The sequence below is a fragment of the Convolutriloba macropyga genome, unplaced genomic scaffold (assembly GCF_964194025.1).
Source record: "Convolutriloba macropyga unplaced genomic scaffold, txConMacr16.3 SCAFFOLD_2830, whole genome shotgun sequence".
Lineage (NCBI taxonomy): Eukaryota > Metazoa > Xenacoelomorpha > Acoela > Convolutidae > Convolutriloba > Convolutriloba macropyga.
Window position 1 is genome coordinate 6,274 of NW_027453131.1, and position 24,030 is coordinate 30,303.

General features: G+C 35.3%; 1 protein-coding gene across 1 annotated transcript; it reads left to right on the plus strand.

The window, feature by feature from the left end:
• The first annotated feature begins 160 nt into the window (after positions 1 to 160).
• On the plus strand, positions 161 to 23,266 carry LOC142358072 (uncharacterized). The gene is made up of 7 exons (XM_075409545.1): positions 161 to 285; positions 4,811 to 4,976; positions 13,656 to 13,816; positions 16,857 to 16,987; positions 18,305 to 18,440; positions 18,907 to 19,139; positions 22,775 to 23,266. Exons 1-7 carry the CDS (start codon positions 249 to 251, stop codon positions 23,264 to 23,266), a joined length of 1,356 nt encoding a protein of 451 aa, XP_075265660.1. The 5' UTR covers positions 161 to 248.
• The last annotated feature ends 764 nt before the right edge of the window (positions 23,267 to 24,030 follow it).

Consider the following 24,030-nt stretch of genomic DNA (forward strand, 5'->3'; position numbering starts at 1 on the left):
GGGGGGGGGGGGTAACTTCGACACGGGTAGAGATATTAATAAATTACCACAAATGGACGGTTCTAATTATGTTGACCCATTTGAAATCACAGATTATTTGATTGTGATTTTATTGTTCTCGATCAACCGATTCTGTCTTTCTGAAAATCTTCACTGCAAACAAGAACGACATTGAATAACATTTCCAATGATCACTTGATTATGAAGGCTATATTTCAATAGACAACTTCTACATCAGCTAAAGCAAGATGCATTATGCACTTTTGTGTATTCTATGCTTTATTGGTAAGTTCTGGAGTTTTCATATGCCTAATTTCTAGCCAAAAACTTTTAAAAAAAGAAGTTTTCCACAAACTGAGCCTGATGTTTTTTGGCTTTTCAAAACTAAGCGAGTTTGAAACTTGATTAAAATTTTCGATGGAATATAAAATAAGCCATATATCTCATGGATTCTTCTACAATTCTAATTCAACAGAGAAATGTCACATCTATGTCAACTAAAAGGGGGGAAGGGGAAGGCTTTAGTGAGAAAGACGTTGGAATTTGGCAGCAAAATTGAACTAAATATCAATGGTACCGTTTTTGAGCTCGTATGCTCTGCGGCTGCCACTATAAAAAACCCGGGTTGGAGATCAAACAAAAATCCCGGGTAGTCATACAAGGTAATATATAATTCCCAGTAATCATTCAAGGTCATCTATGATTTGTATGATTTTCCAGTTGAAACAATAAAAGATCATTTAAGGTATCCTAAAAATCATACAAGGATCACAAATAAATTTTTGAAAGCAAAAAATGTGGTCTTCATTTTCCAAAGACTTTGCAAAACTTTCTTAGTAATCATGCAGGGTCAGGCATGACCCATAAAACATTGTGCGTTGTCAATATTCTGCGTATAATGTACAAAGAAAAGAGTACATATTTTGACTTATAGTCCCTAAATTCTGTTTGTTTATTTGCTTGGGAGCGCAAAAACGATGCTTTTTTTGTTGAAATACTTCATTAAAATATTTTTTGAAGTTCTTTTAAAAATCAATTTTCCATTTTTGCTTTAGATGGATAAATTTAGATACCAGCTGGCTCCAAAGAAATTAGAAGATCTGTTAAAGTGAGCAGCCTCCTCGATACTCTTTAAGCCCAACGTTTGCACTAAAACTTTGCATATCAGGGCATTTTGACGTGTCCTATAAAGATGCCGCGGTATCAAATTAATGATTCTTAATTAATAACCTCAAAAACTACATAAAAAAAATTTCAGGGGGAAAATATTTATGATTTCTCGGTAATCAGACAAGGACTATATATATATATATATATATATATATATATATATATATATATATATATATATGTATATATAATATATATATATATATATATATATATATGATTTCTTGATAATCATATAAGGTTTTGTACTAGGAATTACGTTATGATTTGTGATATCATATTTGATCCTTGCATTACTACAAAGAAGTTTCATCCCGGGCATGCTAAAACTGAAAAAAATTGGAACACAGTATATATTCAAAAATGTAGTGTTTGAACACTTCTTATTGATATAACCAAAAAGGTTTCCGAATTTTTTTGCAGCCTCAAAACAGCCAATACTTCTAGAGTTGAGTTCATATCTTAATGATAGAATGTCCAGAAGTTATATTTTATTCGTTGGAATTTTTCCTAATTTCCAAGTTAATTAAACTGGTTAGCTTGTTTAGACTTTTCTTGTTTAGCTGGCCCCGTTTTCGTCGAATTAGTTGTCTTGCACCCCACTTTATAAGCAACTGTTTGTCCAAGTTGCTTGATTTTTTCATCAAAAAAATTTCTCAGATAAATCAAACAAAAGATAGCGTTGCTGCATAATCATCAACAAAGCGAATTTAGTATAGACGTAGGAAAGCAAAGATTTATTATAACATCATTTTGCACTTTTTTTCTGATCGCATTAATTCTTTTCTGCTTTAACGAAAACAGAGCCCTTTAGATTTCCCACTTTTCTGTGTATGTGGAAAAATGAGTATCAGATCTCTGCTAAATTTTTAATCTTAGCGATTTGTTACACTTTAGTGGATGTTTTTATATCAATATTAAATACAAAAAAACTTCTTTTCATAGTTTTTGGTACCATTGTAATTCTGGTAATTACTATTGTTATTTTACTAATTACAAAAGTAATTCTGTTAACGTTCTTTGAATTTATGTTTTTAATTAATTTACGCCAATTTTCTTAAATTTTTGCACTCTTGTCATCATGATGTGTTTGGAATGCCAGTTTTTTTTGTTCAACACATTCTGAGAATTTCTGCAAGGACAACAAAATCAAATTAAATTTTTCAAAAATTCCAACAATTTGATTGATTTTTCAAAAACATAATTGAAACTGCTATTATGAGATGATCTCCCAGCAAAGCAATTTCACTATGATATAGTGTCTTTGTTTTTGAAATTCAGATTTTCGGATCAGAATCTCGTCTTCTGTTCCACGTGGTGCCTCAAAACTTAATGCTGAATCGCTCAGAAATGACGTTCAGATATAGTTTGGTAAGAAAATTGGCCAAAAAGGAAATAAAAAGTTTACAACAATTTTTAAAAATGATGATATAATTGTTGATCGCCTTTCAAAAATTTATCAAGTTTAAATGTTTAACTTTGTGTTACAAGACAAACCGATAGAAAACTTTAGAAAACATCATGAGATCAGTTTGTTTTGACGGGTTTTCATTTCGCTTTCAATTCCAATTCTGTTAGAAATAAATGTATTGTACTGAGTAACTTTTTGATTCGCAATAAAGATCTCAGTTTTTGCTGCCTAAACGAAAAGATCAAAAGCAGGTAATAATTTGAGCAAAAAAAGGTCTATACTAGAATTCAGCTCCGAGAAAAAATTATAAAACAATGCTGCTTGCAATATCTGGTAACCAATTTTTTCCGCAAGTAAAGTCTCAATAGCTTCTCTTTTTGTAATAAAGTTTCCCAAGGCGTTATTTTTTAATGTATATTTGCATAGTCCTGCTAAAAAGAAGGCGTGCTGTTTTTCTAATTTGTCCCAATTACAATGACCTAAATTTATCAATCGATAGCTTAGGATTTTAAATCTTCAACAAGTGTTTTCATAAATTTTTCATGAAAATTTTGACGCACCATTGACTTCATACGTTTGATTCATATATTTTATGTCTGTTGAAAATTTGTGGTTGTTGTGACTTCTAGTTCTATCTTGAATTTGTTAGTATTTTTAAAATAAATATTACATATTGAGTTTGGCTGAACATAAATTTGTTGATGTGTTATTTATCCCTATTTGGTAGACAATTAAATCAAAATGTGCAATATTATGTGAGAAACGACTTTAACGAGACTCCTTAAGATTTGTTCAACTAGTTTCATCAATGAGCTTGAGAAGAAAATACAAATTTTCACTTTCTCCTGAAGAGATTGTGTCCACGTGTTGCTTTTGAAACTCTTGCCATTAAAAAGTTATCGTAACATTTGAATTCATAATAACATTTACATATTATGATCGTAGTTTATGACTACATTATAAAGAAAACAGATCAGATTTAGTATGGATGTTTTTGTTGCGTTTAAAACATGCACATCTAATTTAAAAAGCAATAAAACCAAATCTAAGAGACCGAACATATCGACGATTCCTTAAGTTTGAAACGGGACATGCTGAACAAATTGAACCAAGCATACCGAACATTTATTAAATCGTTTTTGTCTTTTAGACTAGTGTCATTAAAAGATGGTGCTAAAATTTTTTGCTAAAATCACCCCTGGGACACGGCCATAATAGAGCAAAATTGATTGCAAATGCTACCCCCGACCAAATTCCAATAGAAAGTCAGTTCGGGGAAATTATAATTGCAAGTCTATCATATAATATATTTTGCTCGCTTTCTCGCTTGAAATTCGTTTCCTTCACGCGTCTATTAACGGCGCAAAAGAGAACATTTTAACAGTCAAGGTTGCCCAGAAAGGAGGACAAATCTCTAGGTAGCGAGAGACGGTGGGTTCAATCCCAGTATGGACGTTTATTCTCACACCTGGCCCAAGTCTGGCCATTGTAAAATCAGACTGAACGCAGGTCTGACGAGTCAGAAAATTGACATGAATCAGCTTATGATTCAGTAATGATGAGGAATTGCATTTATACTGATCCTGTACTGAAACGCGCTTGGAGTAAGGTACGGGTAGAGTGACCTCTTTTTGGGGGGGTAAACTTTTGTATGTCTGATGAGTCATACCCACCTGGGTCTTGATTAAGCAATCACTAAATAAGTATACTCAAGATTTCGCACTTAGCACACACTTAAAATGCAACCAAAGCTCTGCTCTGATTAATTTTTAGGGTCGCAATGGACCCTACTGTCCGTTACCCTTCATGGTCTAATAAGAGCAGTCTTGGATCGCAAAACTCAGACTATGTAGCTAAGTATATCAAACGCCCAGCTATTTTTGGCATATTTTGTGGATAAGCTTATGGGAGCTTTCATGAATACACAACGGTTGCCCTGTTTTCAGTATGGGTGGAAACCATGATAAAAAAAGAACAATTCAAATTTTCAGCTGCAATTCACTTTTTTTTATAATTCTTTCTGAGACTATTTTTCACACTTCACTTTATTCTGACTGCAGCCTCTTCGTTTCTCAATTAATATCAGTCCTCGATTTTCCCAAAGACGTCATCAGAGTCACGTGATCAATCCATCGGCGAGAACATGATGCATTGTTTTCCTTTTTCTCACTCTTTGATTTTAGGTGAAGCCGAACCAAAAATACAATGCGAACTAAAATTTTGTTTCAGTTTTGGACTTACAAGCCAGTACCCTTGAACGAGAATTTGAAAGGCTGACAATTGTGGGGTCCGAAACTCCTGAGCAACGAAATGCTCCCAGTGAGGATTGGGAGTCGTTAGTGTTCTTCCTTTCGAACACATTCGAAGAATACAGCAATAGATGCAGAAAATACAGGTACGCTCGCAAATATTTAATCACTATTTTTTCTAATTCCTTACTTAATCTTCCCGGGTCAATGATTGACCAGCCAAAAATGCTGAAACAAGAAATGGGGTGAATTGAGGTGAAACAATTTTTCACAGTAACAATCTCATACTTAAACGGTCATTGCGGTTGAGCTACCGATAAATTTTTGCAGGAATTGCGATGTTTAGAGGTGAGTCATTTTGACCTGTTTACTTTTTCCACAGCTAGAGCGGTCAAATGCCTTTTTCGACACATTCACCGGATTGACATCAGCTCTGCCGATGAATTGACCTAAATGTTTGAACTGGATTGTTATGACGTTGCCTTTTTTAGCACAAAAATTCCACCCCATACAATTTCGTCCGAAACCCATAAACATCTAGAAGATATATGGAGTAGAAACTCAATTTTTGTATCTCTTCTCTTAGATCTTTTATATTTGGATATTTTTCTTCACTTTTATTTTCTTGGAGTAGGCATCGATTCACGAGTAGCTGCAAATGACTCTACTGAAAAATAATTTCAAAAAAATAATCGAAAAACTTTATTCAGCAAATAATCCTTCTTTGATTATAAAAAAGTGAAGACCAAAAAAGAGGACCAAAAATAACACTGAATAAATGAGATAATAAAAGCCTAATATTTTGATATTTTGGTACACAAAGATAGAACATCAAAAAAAGCTCAAACTCATGTCGATAAAATGCTTACCGATATTATATGTTTGCAAAGCCACTATACGCTCCTTTTTTACTCCCTATAACCGGAGAAAATAATTAACTAAATAACACAATAGAAAATAAATAACACAATGCTTCAGCGAAATTAAAGCGTGTTTGAACTCAACATACATCGCAGTTTTTGGTTCGGCCTTGGAAGTTACACCTTAGATACTTTAGCCGTTTCACATCAGATCAGGCAATCAGTCCCATCAAATTTTCACAATATGGTTACAGGCAAAAGATGCACATTTTTCGATTTGAACAAATCATTTGACAGAGGAGAGAAAAATATCCCTATGCAGAATTGTTACACATACAATCTGAGGAGCCCCTTGAATCTCTTTTGTAAATACCATTAATCTAGGAGAATATGAATTGCAACATGTAAAAGAACAAATTCGGGTGCCATCGTTGATCAACAGTTGGACCTTTCCCAGCTTGAGATCCCAGACGGAAAGGCGGTACGTCCAGACCGTCCAAGACGGAAAGTGCTAATGTCCACTTTTTATTATTGCTATTCCAATTTCTCCCTAAACCGAAAATAATTTTGTTCTCCGAATACACCGAAATGCAAGTCAGTAAAAAATTAAAATTTGCAATTAACAAAACAATCAGTTAAGAAGGTATGGGCCTCACTTATACCAAGCAAATATGGACGCAGAAAAAATATCAAAGGAAAATTATTTTCCTACTGAGAAATTGAAACTAGAAAAACTCAAAAAAAATTAACAAAACACGCGAAGCAGAAAAATTTGGCAAAAACTCTTTTTTCTTATCGAATAAACTACTGATAGCTTGAAAGTTTTCTATCAAATTAACCTATCTGCTTTTTTGCGTTTTTGCAACCAAAAAACAGCTACATTACAGTGCAGAGGTATACCCAAATCGTCACGGGCAGATATGCCCGATGTGTGTATCTCGTGTTCGTTTTTACTATGTTAATACATTGAAAGTGGTACAATATTGCGGAAAATAGCTACTTCAGCAGAAACTGGTAAAATTGAAGGGAATATCGTCTCCCGTGTTCGCAAAAGTGTCCTAATTTTAGCCGCGGAATACAAGTACAAACTTAATAACCTATTTTTCGCGCGAGTTGTATCACGCATTCGCTCCATTTATGTATTTATTTTTCGCACGCAATGTAGCTCGATTTCGCATATAATCCGCAATTAAGCCTAACTTAATTAATACTTATTTAATCAAGCCTAACTTATTACTACTATTAGTAGTTTATTACTACTTTATTACTACTTATAGTACTTTATAACTAATTATTTCTACTTATTAGTACTATTTATTACTACTTATTAAAATTGACCAATCCCACATTGATATACAAAGTCTTTTATAAGCGAGGGATTTTTCGGAAAAAAATCAGTTTTTGTGGTAGCATGTATTTAAGGCACTTTAAAGCTTTGAAGGCTTCAATTAAATCTTTATTAAAGTGCTTATTGCATACTCAAAATGCGCGCGAATATTAGATACCCAAAATTGAGCGGAAACGTGCAACAAGATTTGTTACCTAATTTTCGCACCGAATGTTCTTTTATTTCGCAAAATTGCCGGAACCCCTTTTGCGAAAAGTAAGATACAAAGGATGTCACCTAATTTCGTGTCCCCCAAAATCTAAATACCAGTCCCCCAAAATCTAAATAGTATTTATATTTTGGGGGACAGGTACAATCAGTTGCTTAAAACGTAATTAAGATGCAATGATCCCTGTTACCAAAAATGGCATAATTAAAAGTGTAGTTTTTGCCCTAAAAACCTTTCAAAAGAATTTTCTAGGAACTGGTCAATCAGAAGATAACTCAAAAGACACTACCACAAACACCTGTCACCTAAATACAAACTCTTCCTAAACCCAACCTGACTAATATTGTAATAGTTTTCCAGACCAAGCTTCCAGAATCAACATGAGAAGCAAAGTTATGCGACAAATTTTGTTGACAGAAGTTTAAATGTTTAATTCAAAAACAGCAGTTTCAGTAGCTTCATTAAAAATGTTCTGATAAAATTGATGAAGATCTTAGACTCTAAGTGAACGCAGAGGCACACTTTTTTTCCTCAGTTTGTTTCTACCGAGACGATCATTAATTCATTTTCAATCTGATATTTTTCATAACAATGATAAAAAACATTTGCGTTTTGTTGTTGGATATTTTGAAAGATGCAGCAACTCAATTTTTTACAACCTGATATTAAATGTAGTCATGTTTGTTCAGCATGCCTTAAAAAATCTCTTTGGACTAAAGCTTACCAATCTTTTAGACCGAGCTTATAAATATTTTATCCCTTCCTCTGATAAACATATTTAATCAACGCCTGTTGAGATAATAGCAGTTAAATAAACTGCCAGTGTAATAAATTTTAATGCCCAGTCAATACTGGAAAAACACTTCAGCATTAGACTACGAGTTTATCACACTCTTTTATCGCTCCTGTTACTAAGTAAACAGTGGCGATAAAAGAGTGGTGGTAAATTCGTAGTCTATTGATGGAAACAGTTTAATAAACTTGGTGACTAAAAACAAACATATTCGCAACAGGTGTTGATGAAAAATTACCATACGGTTTTCATCGCCCTCGAAGTTTTCATAGCACCTCGGCTTCGCCTCGGAGTTTGATAACTTCTCGGTGGCGATAACAACCGTGTGGAAATTTTCATGAGCTCCGACTTGAAATCTCGGATCTATTCTGCACAAGGTAATTTTCATGTAGTAAAGTGCCATCTAACAACACTTAAAACACTCACTTGCACATTTTAAAATGCCGAAAATTTCCAGTGTCAGAAGTCAAAATGCCAGAAGCTGCTACTTAGCCAGATGTTGAATTTCGTTGATTTTCGTCATTTTAAAACGTGTGCGTTTCGTGTTTTAAGCATGTTTAAGTGACTCTGCAGAAGTCACTTCGAATTTCTGACATAATATCTTTGCGGTTCTCGATAAACGCCAGAAGTTCTCAGTGACTTCAAGCAGAGTCACTTAACCAATACGAAATTTGTAATTGAACAGATTAAAAAACACCGAAACAGAAGTACAGAGCAAAAGAGGCAAACTTGGTAGGTTCTGAGCCCCAACGTTTTCGGCATTAGATTCCTTTCTTTTTCAATAGTGATTTCTTTTATCACATAAAAGATCTTTAGTTTCTTTCAGATATATGTTTGAATTTAGATCTTTGTCGCCCGACAAAACTAGTAAGCTGACAGGGGGCACAAACTCTCATATTGTTAAATTTAGGCGTTTCCTGTCACTTTAATTCTCAACCTAGTTACAAAAAAAATGACTATATTGAGGTTCCTCGAGGATTTACTGCTAAAATATTTTTACCCTTCAGTCTCTAGGTACACAGTAGTTATTCATGCTGCCATTTCAAAGAGAACGAAGCGAATTTGAGAATTTTGACCCCATGACAGCCCGCTTTTGCCCCCAACCCTGCACCTTTTGCATCCTATCTGCTATCTACTCCACTCCCCCACCCTAAAATACAGACACATAAACACTCTCCCCGCCTAACCACACCTCCTAATTTCCACCCACCCACCTCACCTACCTATACCTCCACCTACGCGGACTATCCCAATACCCCCTCGCAATATTTGTACCTCCAACCACCCCCCCCTTCCCCACCAAATTCGCCAACTACATCCGCCCTCACCCCTATTGTTGATTAGTGAGAAAAATTTTTTTGGTCTGCGTTCCAAAAAAAATTTACAGTATCATTAAGCAATGGATTTTTGTTTTTTTTTTTGGTTCCTTAATTATAATAAGATCTGTCTGTTTAGCATGGTTGCTTCCAGAGTTTAATTTTTGGACGTTTTCATTTTGTTTCATTTATTCAACTGATAATGTATTCAGTTCCTACTACTGTTTGGATTCATATGAGACTCCTGACGTCTCAGACGAAGTTGCGAATGCAAGAACTGCTCGTTAGAAAAGCACGTTAAAAATAGAGCGTGAGCCTGGGAGCGTAAAACTTATATACCCATTGAACTTTGACATAGAATAGATCCCGATAATTTTAAACAAAATAATCTAGATTTAGACCCATATACAGAATTGGGATAAAGTCCGTTTTGCCTCCCCCCCCCCTAAAATTATAGCACGTTACTATGTAAAAAAACATCGAGTGCGACTGGGGACGTAAAAGATAAAAGCCCACTAAGTTGGGGAGGGGGGCAAAACAAAATAGATCCCGGAATTCAATCAATCGAGAAATCTTTAAAAAAGTGTGGTTTTAAACCTCATATTAAATATAGTCTTGTTTGTTCAGCATACCTTAAAAAATCTTTTTGGAATAAAGTTTAACAATCTTATAGACCGAGCCTATAAATATTTCATCCCTTCCTCTGATAAACATATTTAATCAACACCTGTTGAGATAATAGTAGTTAAATAAACTGCCAGTGTAATAAATTTTAATGCCCAGTCAATACTGGAAAAACACTTCAGCATTAGACTACGAGTTTATCACACTCTTTTGTCGCTCCTGTTACTAAGTAAACAGTGGCGATAAAAGAGTGGTGATAAACTCGTAGTCTAATGATGAAAACAGTTTGATAAACTTGGTGGCTAAAAACAAACATGATCGCAACAGGTGTTGATTTAAAAAAATACCAAACGGTTCTTATCGCCCTCGAAGTTATCATAACACCTCGGCTTCGCCTCGGAGTTTGATACTTTCTCGCTGGCGATAACAACTGTGTGGCAATATTCGTGAGCTCCGACTTGAATTCTCGGATCTATTCTGCAAATGGTAATTTATTATGTAGTAACATGCTATCTAACAACACTTAACTCACTCACGTGCACATTTTAAATGCCGAAAAACTGCTGTGCCACGAGTCAAAATTCAAGAAGCTGCTACTTAGCCAGATGTTGAATTTCGTTGATTTTCGTCATTTTAAAACGTGCGCGTTTCGTTTTTAAGCATGGTTAAGTGAACTGCAGAAGTCACTTTGAAATTCTGACATAATATCTCGAACCGCTTCGCGGTTCTCGATAAACGCCAGAAGTTCTCAGTGACTTCAAGCAGAGTCACTTAGCCATTACAAAATTTGTAATTGAACATATTAAAAAACACTGAAACGGAAGTACAGAGCAAAAGGGGGTCAAACTTGGTAGGTTCTGAGCCCCAACGTTTTTGACATTAGCTTCCTTTTTTCAATAGTGATCTCCTTTTACACATAAAGGACCTTTAATTTCTTTCAGATATATGTTTGAATTTAGATCTTTGTCGCCCGACAAACCTAGTACGCTGACAGGGGGCACAAACTCTCATAATTTAAAATTTAGGAGGTTCTTAACACTTTAATTCTCAACCTAATTACAAAAAAATGACTAAATTGAGGTTTCTCGAGGATTTAATGCTTCAATGTTTTTACCCTTGAGTCTCTAGGCACACAGTAGTTATCTACTGTTGCCGTTTCAAAGAGAACGAAACGAATTTGAGAATATTGACCCCGCGACAGCCCGCTTTTGCCCCCAAACCTGCACCTTTTGCATCCTATCTCCTATCTACTCCACTCCCCTACCCTAAAATACAGACACATCAACACTATCCCCGCCTAACCACACCTCCTAATTTCCCTCACCCAACTCACCTACCTATACCTCCACCTACGTGGACTATCCTCATACCCCCTCGCAATATTTGTACCTCCAACCATCCCCCCTTCCCCACCATATTCGCCAACTACATCCTCCCTCACCCCTATTGTTGATTAGTGAGAACATTTGGTCTGCTTTCCTAAAAGTTTAAGAGTGACATTAAACAATAGATTTTTATTGGTTCCCTAGTTAAAATAAGATCTGTCTGTTCAGCATGGTTGCTTCTAGAGTTTAATTTTTTGTACGTTTTCGTTTTGTTTCCTTTATTCAACTGATAATGTGTTCAGTTCCTACTACTGTTTGGATTCATATGAGACTCCTGACGTCTCAGACGAAGTTGCGAATGCAAGAACTGCTCGTTAGAAAAGCACGTTAAAAATAGCGCGTGAGCCTTGGAGCGTAAAACTTATATACCCACTGAACTTTGACATAGAATACATCCCGATAATTATAAACAAAATAATCTGGATTTAGACCCATATACAGAATTGGGATCAAGTCCGTTTTGCCCCCCCCCCTAAAATTATAGCACGTTATTATGTAAAAAAACATCAAGTGCGACTGGGGACGTAAAAGGTAAAAGCCCACTAATTTGGGGAGGGGGGCAAAACAAAATAGATCCCGGAATTCAATCAATCGAAAAATCTTTAAAAAAGTGTGGTTTTAAACCTGATACTAAATGTAGTATTGTTTGTTCGGCATACCTTAAAAAATCTTTTTGGAATAAAGCTTGCCAATCTTTTAGACCGAGCTTATAAATATTTTACCCCTGCCTCTGATAAACATATTTAATCAACACGTGTTGAGATAATAGTATTTAAATAAACTGCCAGTGTAATAAATTTTAATGCCCGATCAATACTGGAAAAACACTTCAGCATTAGACTACGAAGTTATCACACTCTTTTATCGCTACTGTTACTAAGTAAACAGTGCCGCTAAAAGAGTGGTGATAAACTCGTAGTCTAAGAATGGAAACAGTTTGATAAACCTGGTGACTAAAAACAAACATGATCGCAACAGGTGTTGATTAAAAAATACCATACGGTTCTTATTGCCCTCGAAGTTACCATAACGCCTCGGCTTTGCCTCGGAGTTTGATAACTTCTTGGTGGCTATAACAACCGTGTGGAAATATTATTGAGCTCTCCAGTGCACTACTGAACAGACTTGAAATCTCGGATCTATTCTGCAAATGGTAATTTATTATGTAGTAACGTGCTATCTAACAACACTTAACTCACTCACGTGCACATTTTAAAATGCCGAAAATCTGCTGTGCCACGAGTCAAAATGCAAGAAGCTGCTACTTAGCCAGATGTTGAATTTCGTTGACTTTCGTCATTTTAAAACGTGCGCGTTTCGTGTTTTAAGCATGGTTAAGTGACTCTGCAGAAGTCACTTCGAAATTCTGACATAATATCTCGAACAGCTTAGCGGTTCTCGATAAACGCCAGAAGTTCTCAGTGACTTCAAGCAGAGTCACTCAGCCATTACAAAATTTGTAAATGAACAGATTAAAAAAAACACTGAAACAGAAGTACAGAGCAAAAGGGGGTCAAACTTGGTAGGTTCTGAGCCCCAACGTTTTTGGCACTAGATTCCTTTCTTTTTCAATAGTGATTTCCTTTATCACATAAAGGACCTTTAGTTTCTTTCAGATATATGTTTGAATTTAGATCTTTGTCGCCCGAAGAACCTAGTACGCTGACATGGGGGCACAAATTCTCATAATGTTAAATTTAGGCGTTTCCTATCACTTTAATTCTCAACCTAGTTACAAAAAAATGACTAAATTGAGGTTCCTCGAGGATTTAATGCTTCAATGTTTTTACCCTCGAGTCTCTAGGCACACAGTAGTTATCTACTGTTGCCATTTCAAAGAGAACGAAGCGAGTTTGACCCCGCGACACCCCTTTTGCCTCCAACCCTGCACCTTTTGCACCCTATCTGCTGTCTGTCATTGTTCCGAAATACCAGATTTATAAATAGAAAGACCGAGTCATTGTTCCGAAATACCCGATTTATGAATAGAAAGACCGGGTCATTAACGGTATTTAACGACCCGGAATGAAACCCCCCAGACGACGTTTTGTCGAGTCATTTTTCTAACACCTCGCCCCGGGACATCCTCCCTCACCCCTATTGTTGATTAGTGAGAAAAAATTGGTTTGCGTTCCAAAAATTTTTACAGTAACATTAAGCAATAGATTTTTGTTTTTTGTTTTGTTTCCCTAATTAAAATAAGATCTGTCTGTTCAGCATGGTTGCTTCTAGAGTTTAATTTTTTGTACGTTTTCGTTTTGTTTCCTTTATTCAACTGATAATGTGTTCAGTTCCTACTACTGTTTGGATTCATATGAGACTCCTGACGTCTCAGACGAAGTTGCGAATGCAAGAACTGCTCAATTTGACGAGGATGCCCTGAGAGCCTGGTTTGAAGTGCTCATCAGGCACGAATGGAGACGCATCAACTTCGTCAATGAAATAAGCCCACGTAAGCAAAAGAATTTCTATAACTCATCAATAACATTAATTTACAGGCGATTTACAGATGTGACTGTCATTACTGTCAATTTAATAACATGTGTGGAAAGCGAATTCGTGCAATATTGCACTCGAACATAAGAAAAGATAACAGCCTATGCTTTTACATGTGCTCTTAATTACTCTTGTCGACTTTGCGCGCCTATCATATAAGATCTTGTAAGAATCTTGCAAAACAAACGCTTATTTTGCAAGATCTTGAATCTGCACTCTTATCTTATGAGATCTTGCATCTATATATCTATCTTGTAAGAGTCTTGTATCTCCACACTTATCTTGTAAGTTCTTGCATCTACATATCTATCTTGTAAGAGTCTTGTATCTACACACTTATCTTGTAACATCTCGCATCTACACACTTATCTTGTAAGATCTTGCATCTACATATCTTTCTTATAAGAGTCTTGTATCTACACACTTATCTTGTAAGATCTTGCATCTACACACCTATCTTGTAAGATTGTATCTACACACTTATCTTGTAACATCTCGCATCTACACACTTATCTTGTAAGATCTTGCATCTACATATCTATCTTGTACGTCTCTTGTATCTACACACTTATCTTGTAAGATCTTGCATCTACATATCTATCTTGTACGTCTCTTACATCTGCAAACCTATCTTGTAAGAGTCTTGTATCTACACACTTATCATGTAAGATATCTTGTAGTATCTTTCAAGATAAGCGCGTTCATCTCCTCTTGTAAAATTTGGGTATCTTGCAAGGATTGTTCATCAGTGCGATGGGTTCATCGTCCGGTTTTTTTAACTGATCTTGAGATAATTCTCAGACATAAGTTTGCAATTTTATTTGTTTTTTAGGGCATTGGCGATACAAAAACGAGAAAGAATAATTTTTAAGGAATAATGCTTATCTTGTAAGATTCTTGCAAGAGAAAACGCATATCTTGTTAATCTCTTGCTTCATCACTTGCCTATTTTGTAACAGTCTTCCATTTATAAGCCTATCTTAGGAGAGTTTTACAAGACTCTTGTAAGATTATACAATTTGGTAAAAGAGTCTTGCAAATGCCTTACAACGACTTACAAGATAGGCGTGTAAGGTCGGCGTCAGGACAATTTACCCAATGCTATCATATCCAATGCCAAAATGCCCAACGACATTATACCGGATGCCATTATACCCAATGTACTCTGATATTTTTGATCAAAAATCCGACAACAAATTAGCAGTCGCTATTACCCGTATGTTTTAACATACTTAATGGCCATGACCTTGCCTCAGTGGCCCGTGGGACTTTATATGAAACTATCACAACTGAACATGGGATCAAATTATTCGCTTGTTAAATCATACCTGTAAGAACTATTTTCTGCTAATTATGGAACGAAAATTATGGAACGAAAATATTAATGTGAATTGGGTACAATGGCGTTGGGTATTTTGGCATTGGGTATAATAGCATTGGGTAGTTTGGCATTGGGTATAATGGCATTGGGTAATTGTCATGTAATTGTAAGGTCAACTAGGGTACCTTTGTGAATTATACGTACTTTCGCGACTTTTACCAATGGACGATTTTAACAACCAGAAAACCAGATTTGAAATTGGATGCGGAAAAGTGCGTTAAAATGTGATTAAAATACACTGACACAACGACGCAAGGGATAGTTCGTACTCTGAACGTAAGTGCGTGCCTTCATTAGGTTTAGGTAACTACTATACCGTAATTGAAATTCACGCTTTTGGTGATTAAAGTTTAGGATTTTGTTAAATAGTGTGCACCCGAGTCGAAAACAGAAGTTAATTTTGTAAGATCTTGCAAGATTCTTACAAGATTCTTACACATTTGTTGCACACATTTGTTGCCTAAAATGATATAGAGGGAAATAGATGGAAAAAAGCTTTCATAACTTGGATACGTCAAGAAGTGTTGAGATGCATGGACTGATGGATTTACAAGGAGAATCTGAGCAAGAAAAAAATTGTCGCACGAAAAATAGGCTTAGGTTTAGGCTCAAACTCGAATAATTTCCTTGCTTTTTTGTCTGTTGTTATAACAATTCTGGAAGTCCATTTTTCGGCTGTTATCCCGCAATCTTGATATGTTTAGAACCGGCAGCTATTTGGTGTTAACATTTGGCCTTTATCGAACTTAGAACTTAAGCGCCCAAGATATCCATTCAAAACAACTCGACCGCAGCTTGCATTTATCGTAGATAGTCATTCGACGTGATCATATTATAAATTTTCAAATTGTAACCCGGGTCGAGGTTTGGCGATGAATTTTTGTAAGAAATGCGGTGAATAATTTTCACCGCATATTTCTTACATCTTTTTGCGGTGAATGCGGTGAATCGCGGTGAATTATTTATTTTCACCGCGTTCTCAGTAGTCATACAAAAAAACACGTGTTCGAACATCTGACCTCCTGCATGCCTTCCACTGCTTAGTCCACTGCTCCAACTCTCACTGCAATCTTTAAAATTTCTTGTGAATTTAAATCAGATTGAGTAAACTTTGTAAATCATATGTGGTGAATTTTTGTAAGAAATGCAGTGAATTTCGGGGTGAACTTTTGTAGGAAATGCGGTGAAATATTTATTTTCACTGCATTCACCGAAATCACCGCATTTCTTACAAAAATTTACCCAAAAACCTCGACCCGGGAAGTGCTCCCAAATTAACCATTCAATGAATGAAACTTTTCAGTTCTTACAAGATGAGGGTTTCCGGATCTATGCTGTTTCGCCCCCCCCCCCCCCCCAGCTGAGTGGGCATATAACGTCTTTACGCACCCAGGCGCTCTTACTCGTTTTTTAATATAATAACGTGCTATATAACAACACACATCATTTGTAACTTGTGACATAAAAAAACACAAGGGGGGGGGGGGTAAAACAGAACAGATCCGACATGACAAAGACTGAATTCAGAACTTTAAATAACATTACTCAGTGAAAAGTTTAGATGAATGCTGTATAGATGAATGCTGTATAGATGAATGCTGTATCTTCTGTTTAGATGAATGCTGCATAGTGCAAGTGGTGAAATACCTTCACTACGGAATGAGTAACAGACTAATGATGCCTGATGAGTACTTTGCCAAATTGACAGACTATAAAAACGAGACCAAACCACTAAATTCCATAACTGTGAGTTCAATATCCAACATCTGGTTAGCTGGTCGCTGGTCACTAAGCTGAGGGGAGGGGGTGGGGGGTTGGGGGGGATGGGGGAGGGGAATGATGGGGTCTTGTGAGGAGTCACGAGTCACGTAACACTGCTTGAAGCACGCAGCTTTCAAGCTAAAAGTCAACTTCTGGCTGTGTAAACAGAGACCTTCTAGCGTTTTAACTTCTGACACTATGGATTTCATGCATTTTGAAACTTGCACGTGCGTGTTTCAAAGCTAGGCGAGTCATGGACCTCGGGGAGAGGGCGGAAATTTTCCAAGCCAGGATAGAACTATTGGATATTTCCCATTTGTATTTGTACCCCCAGCTTAGTGGGTGCATATTATTTGCAACCCCAGACACATGTGCCATATTTTTACACAATGATTTACTTGTAATAGCATAACTGGGGTGCGCATAACTAGGGGCCCGGGTCGAGGTTTTTGGGTAAATTTTTGTAAGTAATGCGGTGAATGCGGTAAATTTTTGTAAGAAATGCAATGATTGCGATGAATGCGGTGACAATAAATATTTCACCGCATTTCACCGCATTTCTTCAAAAAAATTCACCGCATCAACTTTTGTGACAAATTAATGTAAGAAATGCAGTGAAAGCGGTGAATGAGGAGAAAAAAAATAATTCACCTCATTTCACCGCATTTCTTACAAAAATTCACCGCATTTCCTTTCAACTTTTACTCAATCTGATTTAAATTCACAGGAAATATCCAGGAATTAAATGAAAGTTGGTGAAGTGGAATAGGCAGCTGAAGGCATGCAGGAGGTCAGTGGTTCGAACCCGTGTAGAAAAGATTCTTCTTTGTAAGAATATTGAGAACGCGGAGAAAGTAAATAATTCACCGCGATTCACCGCATTCACCGCAAAAAGATGTAAGAAATACGCGGTGAAAATTATTTTTTTCACAGCATTTCATACGAAATTTCATCGCCAAACCTCGACCTGGGGGCGCATAACGCACTGGTGGGGGGGGGCACAAACGGAAAAGATCCGAATTATTTTAAAAGCATCATATTATACGAGCACCATAATTACAAGCTCGAGCTCACTTATTGCTATTCTTTTTTGGGATCTTTTCCGTTTGTGCCCCCCCCCCCCAGCTTAGTGGGCGCATATTATTTGCACCCCCCGACGCACGTGCCATATTTTTACATAATGATTTACAATGTAATGGCACGTGCTCTGTAACTGGCGGGCGCATAACGTACTGGGGGGCACAAACGGAAAAGATCCCTTTTTGTATGCAACTATAAGAGTCCTACAATTGGAATTTTTAGGCATGCTACGCTGAAGATCTTTGTCGAAATGTGATCATTGATGTGGGTTTCGGCCCTGGGCCCCTTCGGCTCAGTCACTGCCCGGATGTTGTCGAGGGTACACCGTACACGATTCTGGGAAACGATACTAACGAATGTACCTATTTGAGCTCTTTTATACTATTTTTTTTCTTACAAAAACAAAAACCACAAATATTATGAATCAAATTTTTTATGGTTATAAAATTACTGTAAGAGAAATTCTGCACTAAGCCATTAGAAAATTACATGCTTTTGTTTTTGTTTCCTTATAAAAATGAGTTAAGAAATAATTTTATCAATGTTTTTAATGTAGAAGTCGGTAAATTTATACCAAAAAGACTTTTGATGGTGCCTTTGTTTTGGTAAAAACGCAGACAGTATATATCAAAACATAGTTTACCAACTTTTGAGTCTGCTTATTTTTGTTTCAATTTTTATCAAGTTTGTCAAATTTTGTTTAATTTTTGTTTCAAATTTTATAAATGATGTCAAATTTTTTAACATAATTTTGCCAAATTTTGTCAAGTTCTGGTTTCAAATTTTGTCAAAACTATCTAAAAAAGTTCATGCGTTTTCTGCAGATGAGGGAATTCCGGACATGCCTTCGATTGACTTCAGTTATCACAATGTTCGCAACGAGCTAACATTTCACTGGTTCAAACACAACATCATGTGCAAATCTCACTCATGGATTTGCGAGCAAGACAAGAACGATGAGCCGAGTGAGAAGAATAAGGAACAAAAGAACAAAAATAAAACTGGAGGTGGAAGTAAGAAGAGTCGTCGAAAACAAAACGCCGGCAACAGTTCTCAGGTATCTATGGGTCTTAGTGTCCGTGAAAGATCGATCATATATGATTATTACTAATCATTGCAACATCATACTAGGAAATTTTTCATGTGTGTTATGGAACCAAAAAATGATCTTTGGTGAATGATAACCGAGAATACTCATCCCGCGTAAAAATGTGATTTCACTTATACCTGTAAACCTCAGGCGTTCAAGATTATTTATCTACAAAGAATTTTTTCTGGTACGTACAAAGACATCTTTTAATATTTATTCTAGTATTCTTTCTAGATGAATAAACTTTCTGTCTTGCAAATTTTAAGCAAACAGATATTGAACATGAAAGTGTTTGGAATGCAACTGAAGTAGTAGAGGGTAAGCAGACCTGGGGGGGGGGGGGGGGGGGGGGGGTAAAAGGACGTACCTAAGATTACCTATAGCCTATTTTCATCAATTTTCCAAAGACGTACCTAAAAAAGAGAGTGAGAACAATAGACCTGTCATCTTATCGTAATTACCCAGGGGTAATTATCTTAATTACCCCAGGGAAATGCATCCGCTGTAATGCACTTCAGCTAATCTTATCTACTAAATAAATTATATCAGCAGAACTTTTACTTTCAAACTTTTCATTTACGCATAATTTTTTCAATTATAAAAATTTTTTTAGTTTTTGATTATTAATGACGTTTTGATTTCAATAATGTCAAATTATCGGAAGTTTTTCAAAAAACTTCTTGAAAGATTTTTTTGAAAATGTCAATTTTTTTTCAATTGATTTTACTCATGATGTGAAAGCATGCAAGAAATCGATTTTTTGGCATTTTCTTTTGGTAGTTTCTGGTTTTTTCTCGGCAGTTTCAGTTTCAAAAAAACCAAAACCGTTAAAAAAAATCAAATAAGGTTGTTCTAATAATCGATTAGAAATTTTTTAACACAGATTTCAATGAAAAATACTAAAGCACAGAAAACCATCACTGAAAATTTTTTTTGTTTTTTTTCATAGTTTCAGATTCTCAAACCTCAAACTAAAATTTTTTTGGTCGAAAATATATGCTACAGTACAACTTCAGAGGGTATTTTTCGAAATGGAGTTCAATGGTGGTAACTTCACGGTCAATTATAGATTATGGGTTTGGGTTTTTTGAAGTTTTAGTTTCTCAAAACCTCAAACTACAAAACAATTTCTTTGAGAATGGTATTCTGAAACCTGAAACCAAAAAAATTTTTGGTAAAAAATATTTAGTTCTTTTTAAAAAATACCCTATTCTTAAAAAAATGAAAAAAAATACCCATTTCATACCAAAAAATACAAAAAATACCTAATTCTTGTCCAAAAATAGCCAATCGTTGTCGAAAAATTCCCAATTTTTCCCAAAAAATACCCATTTTTTGGAAAAAATACCCAATTTCTAGCAAAAAATACCCTATTTTTCCCAAAAAATACCCAATTCTTCCCAAAAAATGTCCAATTCTGGCCAAAAAGTACCCAATTCTGGCCAAAATATACCCAAATGTTCCAAAAAAATGCCCAAATTTTCAAAAAATATACCCAATTCTTGGCAAAATTACACAATTCTTCCCAAAAAATACCCAAATCTTGGCAAAAAATACCCAATTCTGGCCAAAAAATACCCAATTCTTGGCAAAAATACCCAATTTTCTCCAAAAAATACCCAATTCTTCCCAAAAAGTACTCAATTCTGACCAAAAAATTCCCAATTCTGGCCAAAAAATACCCAATTCTGACCGAAAAATACCCAATTCTGGCCAAAAAATACCCAATTCTTGGCAAAATTAGGCAATTCATCCCAAAAAATACCAAATTCTGGCCAAAAAATACTCAATTCTGTCCAAAAAAATACCCAATTCTGGCCGAAAAATACCCAATTCTTGGCAAATTTACCCAATTCATCCCAAGAAATACCCAATTCTGGCCAAAAAAAACCCAATTCTGACCAAAAAATACCCAATTCTGACGAAAAAAAAATACCCAATTCTTAGCTCAAAACATCCAATTACTGTCAAAAACACCCAAATGCTTACAAAAAATATCAAACTGTTGCCAAAAAAAATCAATTCTAGCACAAAAATATCTGTTTCTAGTCATGAATTACACAATTCATAGCAAAAATACCCAGTTATTACCAAAATCTACTAAATTTTTTCCAAAAATACCTAATTCCTGCAAAAAAAGAACCCTGTTCTAGCAAAAATATCCCAATACTTGCCACACAAAGAGACACAAATTTCGCCAAAAATACCCATTTTTACAACAAAATAGCGAAATCTTGTCAAAAAATACCCAAATTGTAATCAAAATAACAAAATTTTATCAAAGTTTTATCTAAAATATATCAAAAACTAGACCATCTTGCCACCATCCGTTTTTCTCTAAGTTCTTATCAACAATCGAATTATTTAGTGACCTTAAAACATCAACCTTTGAGATCATCTTTTGTAAAGACGAATCTTCTCAGGTGATCGATATAGGTTTAATGAGCACAAATTTGTCACGAAATTTTTTGCTATTGTTCAGAATTAATCGTTAAATGTTTGAGTTAAATCATAGTTATTTAACAATAACGTCCTACTATTTTGTCAATTACAAACAATTAAGTGATCTCATTTTTTGTAAGAGGGTCACTCACCTCTTTGGAACAAAATTTAGTCCAACTACCTCATATGATTACTACAAATACGGATACTTAAGTATTGAATGGGGTCACTGAACTCATGTGAACAGAAAATAATACTTACTAATTACGATATTATTCTTATTTTATCGAAGCATACACCGCTCACGTGATTGAGGTCTTACTCATAATAATGTAATAATTACGTCACTATTGCATCATAATGATGTCATTTTTTATTGTAGTGTACAAACAAAAATTCAACTCATTGTGCTTATTTTCCTTCTCTTCAACAACACAACTATAGTAAGCTTTTTCATTGTTTTTCGGAGACAATTTCAGTCTCCTTTTCCTACAAACCTAAGTTTTCAGTTATAAACCTTTCAGTGGATATTCTTCATCTCTAGGACATCTTCCTATTTCCCATTCCAGGTAAGTCACCTCTGTTATAGAATATGAAAACAGACCAAAAAAAAGAATAATGGGCTATTATAATCATCGTACTCATTCGCAAATAGCATATTATTTCTTCAGAGAGAAAATTTTTTTTCAATATCTGTATTTTCATTTTATTTAGGAGTTCAACCGTCGTCTCCTAAAAAAGCTGGAATAATGAATATCAAATCTGTGAAATTGAACGAAAATCTGAAGGCCCACTTCTTCTTCCCCGATTTCAATGATGATGTAGCAATTATAAAGGAGAGGAAGACGTGCTTCGGCTGGGTAGCTGAACCTCCATTCTCCATTCCGAGGCAGCTTCTAGTCTTCATTATTGCAATCGAGAATTTGCCAGAAGTCTCTGTTTCATACAAACAGACAACTCTAGACTTCTACGAGAACCATATCCAAAACAAAACTTTACAAGTCTCAGACAACATGGAACTGAGCAGATCAGTCCGTGCACAATTTTGTGATTATGAGTTGTCCTATAGACCAATGTATGAAAATCAATTAGGATTTTTTGAGGAGGAGAGAGAAATTAAATTTCTCTGGTGTGTGTCTGACGAGTATGACAATTTGCAGGAGCAGAAACCTGATCGGGATTGTGACGAGTGGGAAAATGGGTCATTGACAGGGAGTATAATCGCAATTATAGAAGAAGAGAACGCACTTGATCCCAAGTTAGACAACAAAAAATCGGACCAGGCAGTCCCTTTTGCGTGTTTTTCTACAGACACTGGACAAGATGCAATGAAAGAAGTACAGGGAGCATCGAGTGTTGAAAGTATTTCAATCAAGTCTGCCAGAACCATCCTTAGTACTGTACTCAATGATTATACAGATTACCAAGATTATATTTTATCTAATGAAGCAAGAGAAAAAATATCTGAAAAAACTTCCCTCAAATCTGAGCAACCAGCGTCTTGTACACAAAAGACTGTCAAGAGAAGGGCTCCTGCTGTCAATAACCCTGAAAGAGTGGGAAGTAAAAATTTAGATGGTGATGAAAACGAAGACAACATGTGTCCTCCATCGTGCAAATTGAGACGAGCTGCTGAGTTGTATAGTAACTAAACTAACAGGCTGAGAAGTTATTTCTTTGACTGATTATCTGTTTGTATTTCCGGTATAATTTCAGATCCAAAAACTATTATTTCGTGAGGTGACTAATTGACTGTTTAATTTGTAATATTCTCTTTTTACACTCAGAAAAAGCTGAATTTTATGTATGCTTTTGAATTGATACTTTGATAATATAATGTATTTGAGTTTTACAAATGCATTTTCGAAATTAATTTTTGTTTCAAGTTCAATTTTGAATTAAAATTTATGTCAAAAAATGCCTGTTTTTGTAATATCTGTTTTATTTCTCAAAAATGGCGGTTAAGGATGAAAAAGGCTTGTTTTCATAAAATGTTTTTTCAAAAACTCGGGGTTTTTTTGGCTTCCGCAATGAACTCCCGGCAGCTGATACTGGATGATCCAAAGCAATTACAGTGATAATTTCGAAGCAAACTCTAGCAGCAATTCTTCCCATCAGAATATTGCAATAAGCTTGCTGCCTTTGATAATAGATTACCTGGTCATTTAAAAGAAGAATTTTTGGCAGGAAATTTTAGAAATAGATACTCATACAAATCTTTAAGTATAGAATTTACAATTTTCTAAAAAAAATTGAAAACCTTTACATAAATTTTTACTGTTTTGAAAAATATATTCTTTTACTATGCCACTTTTTTCAAAAAAGTCGTTTTTTTACAAAAGGTTTCTTTTTTAATTTTCCATTTGTCAGTTTTTGAAGTTTTTTAATGTGAAGTCTTGAACTGAATCATTTTTTT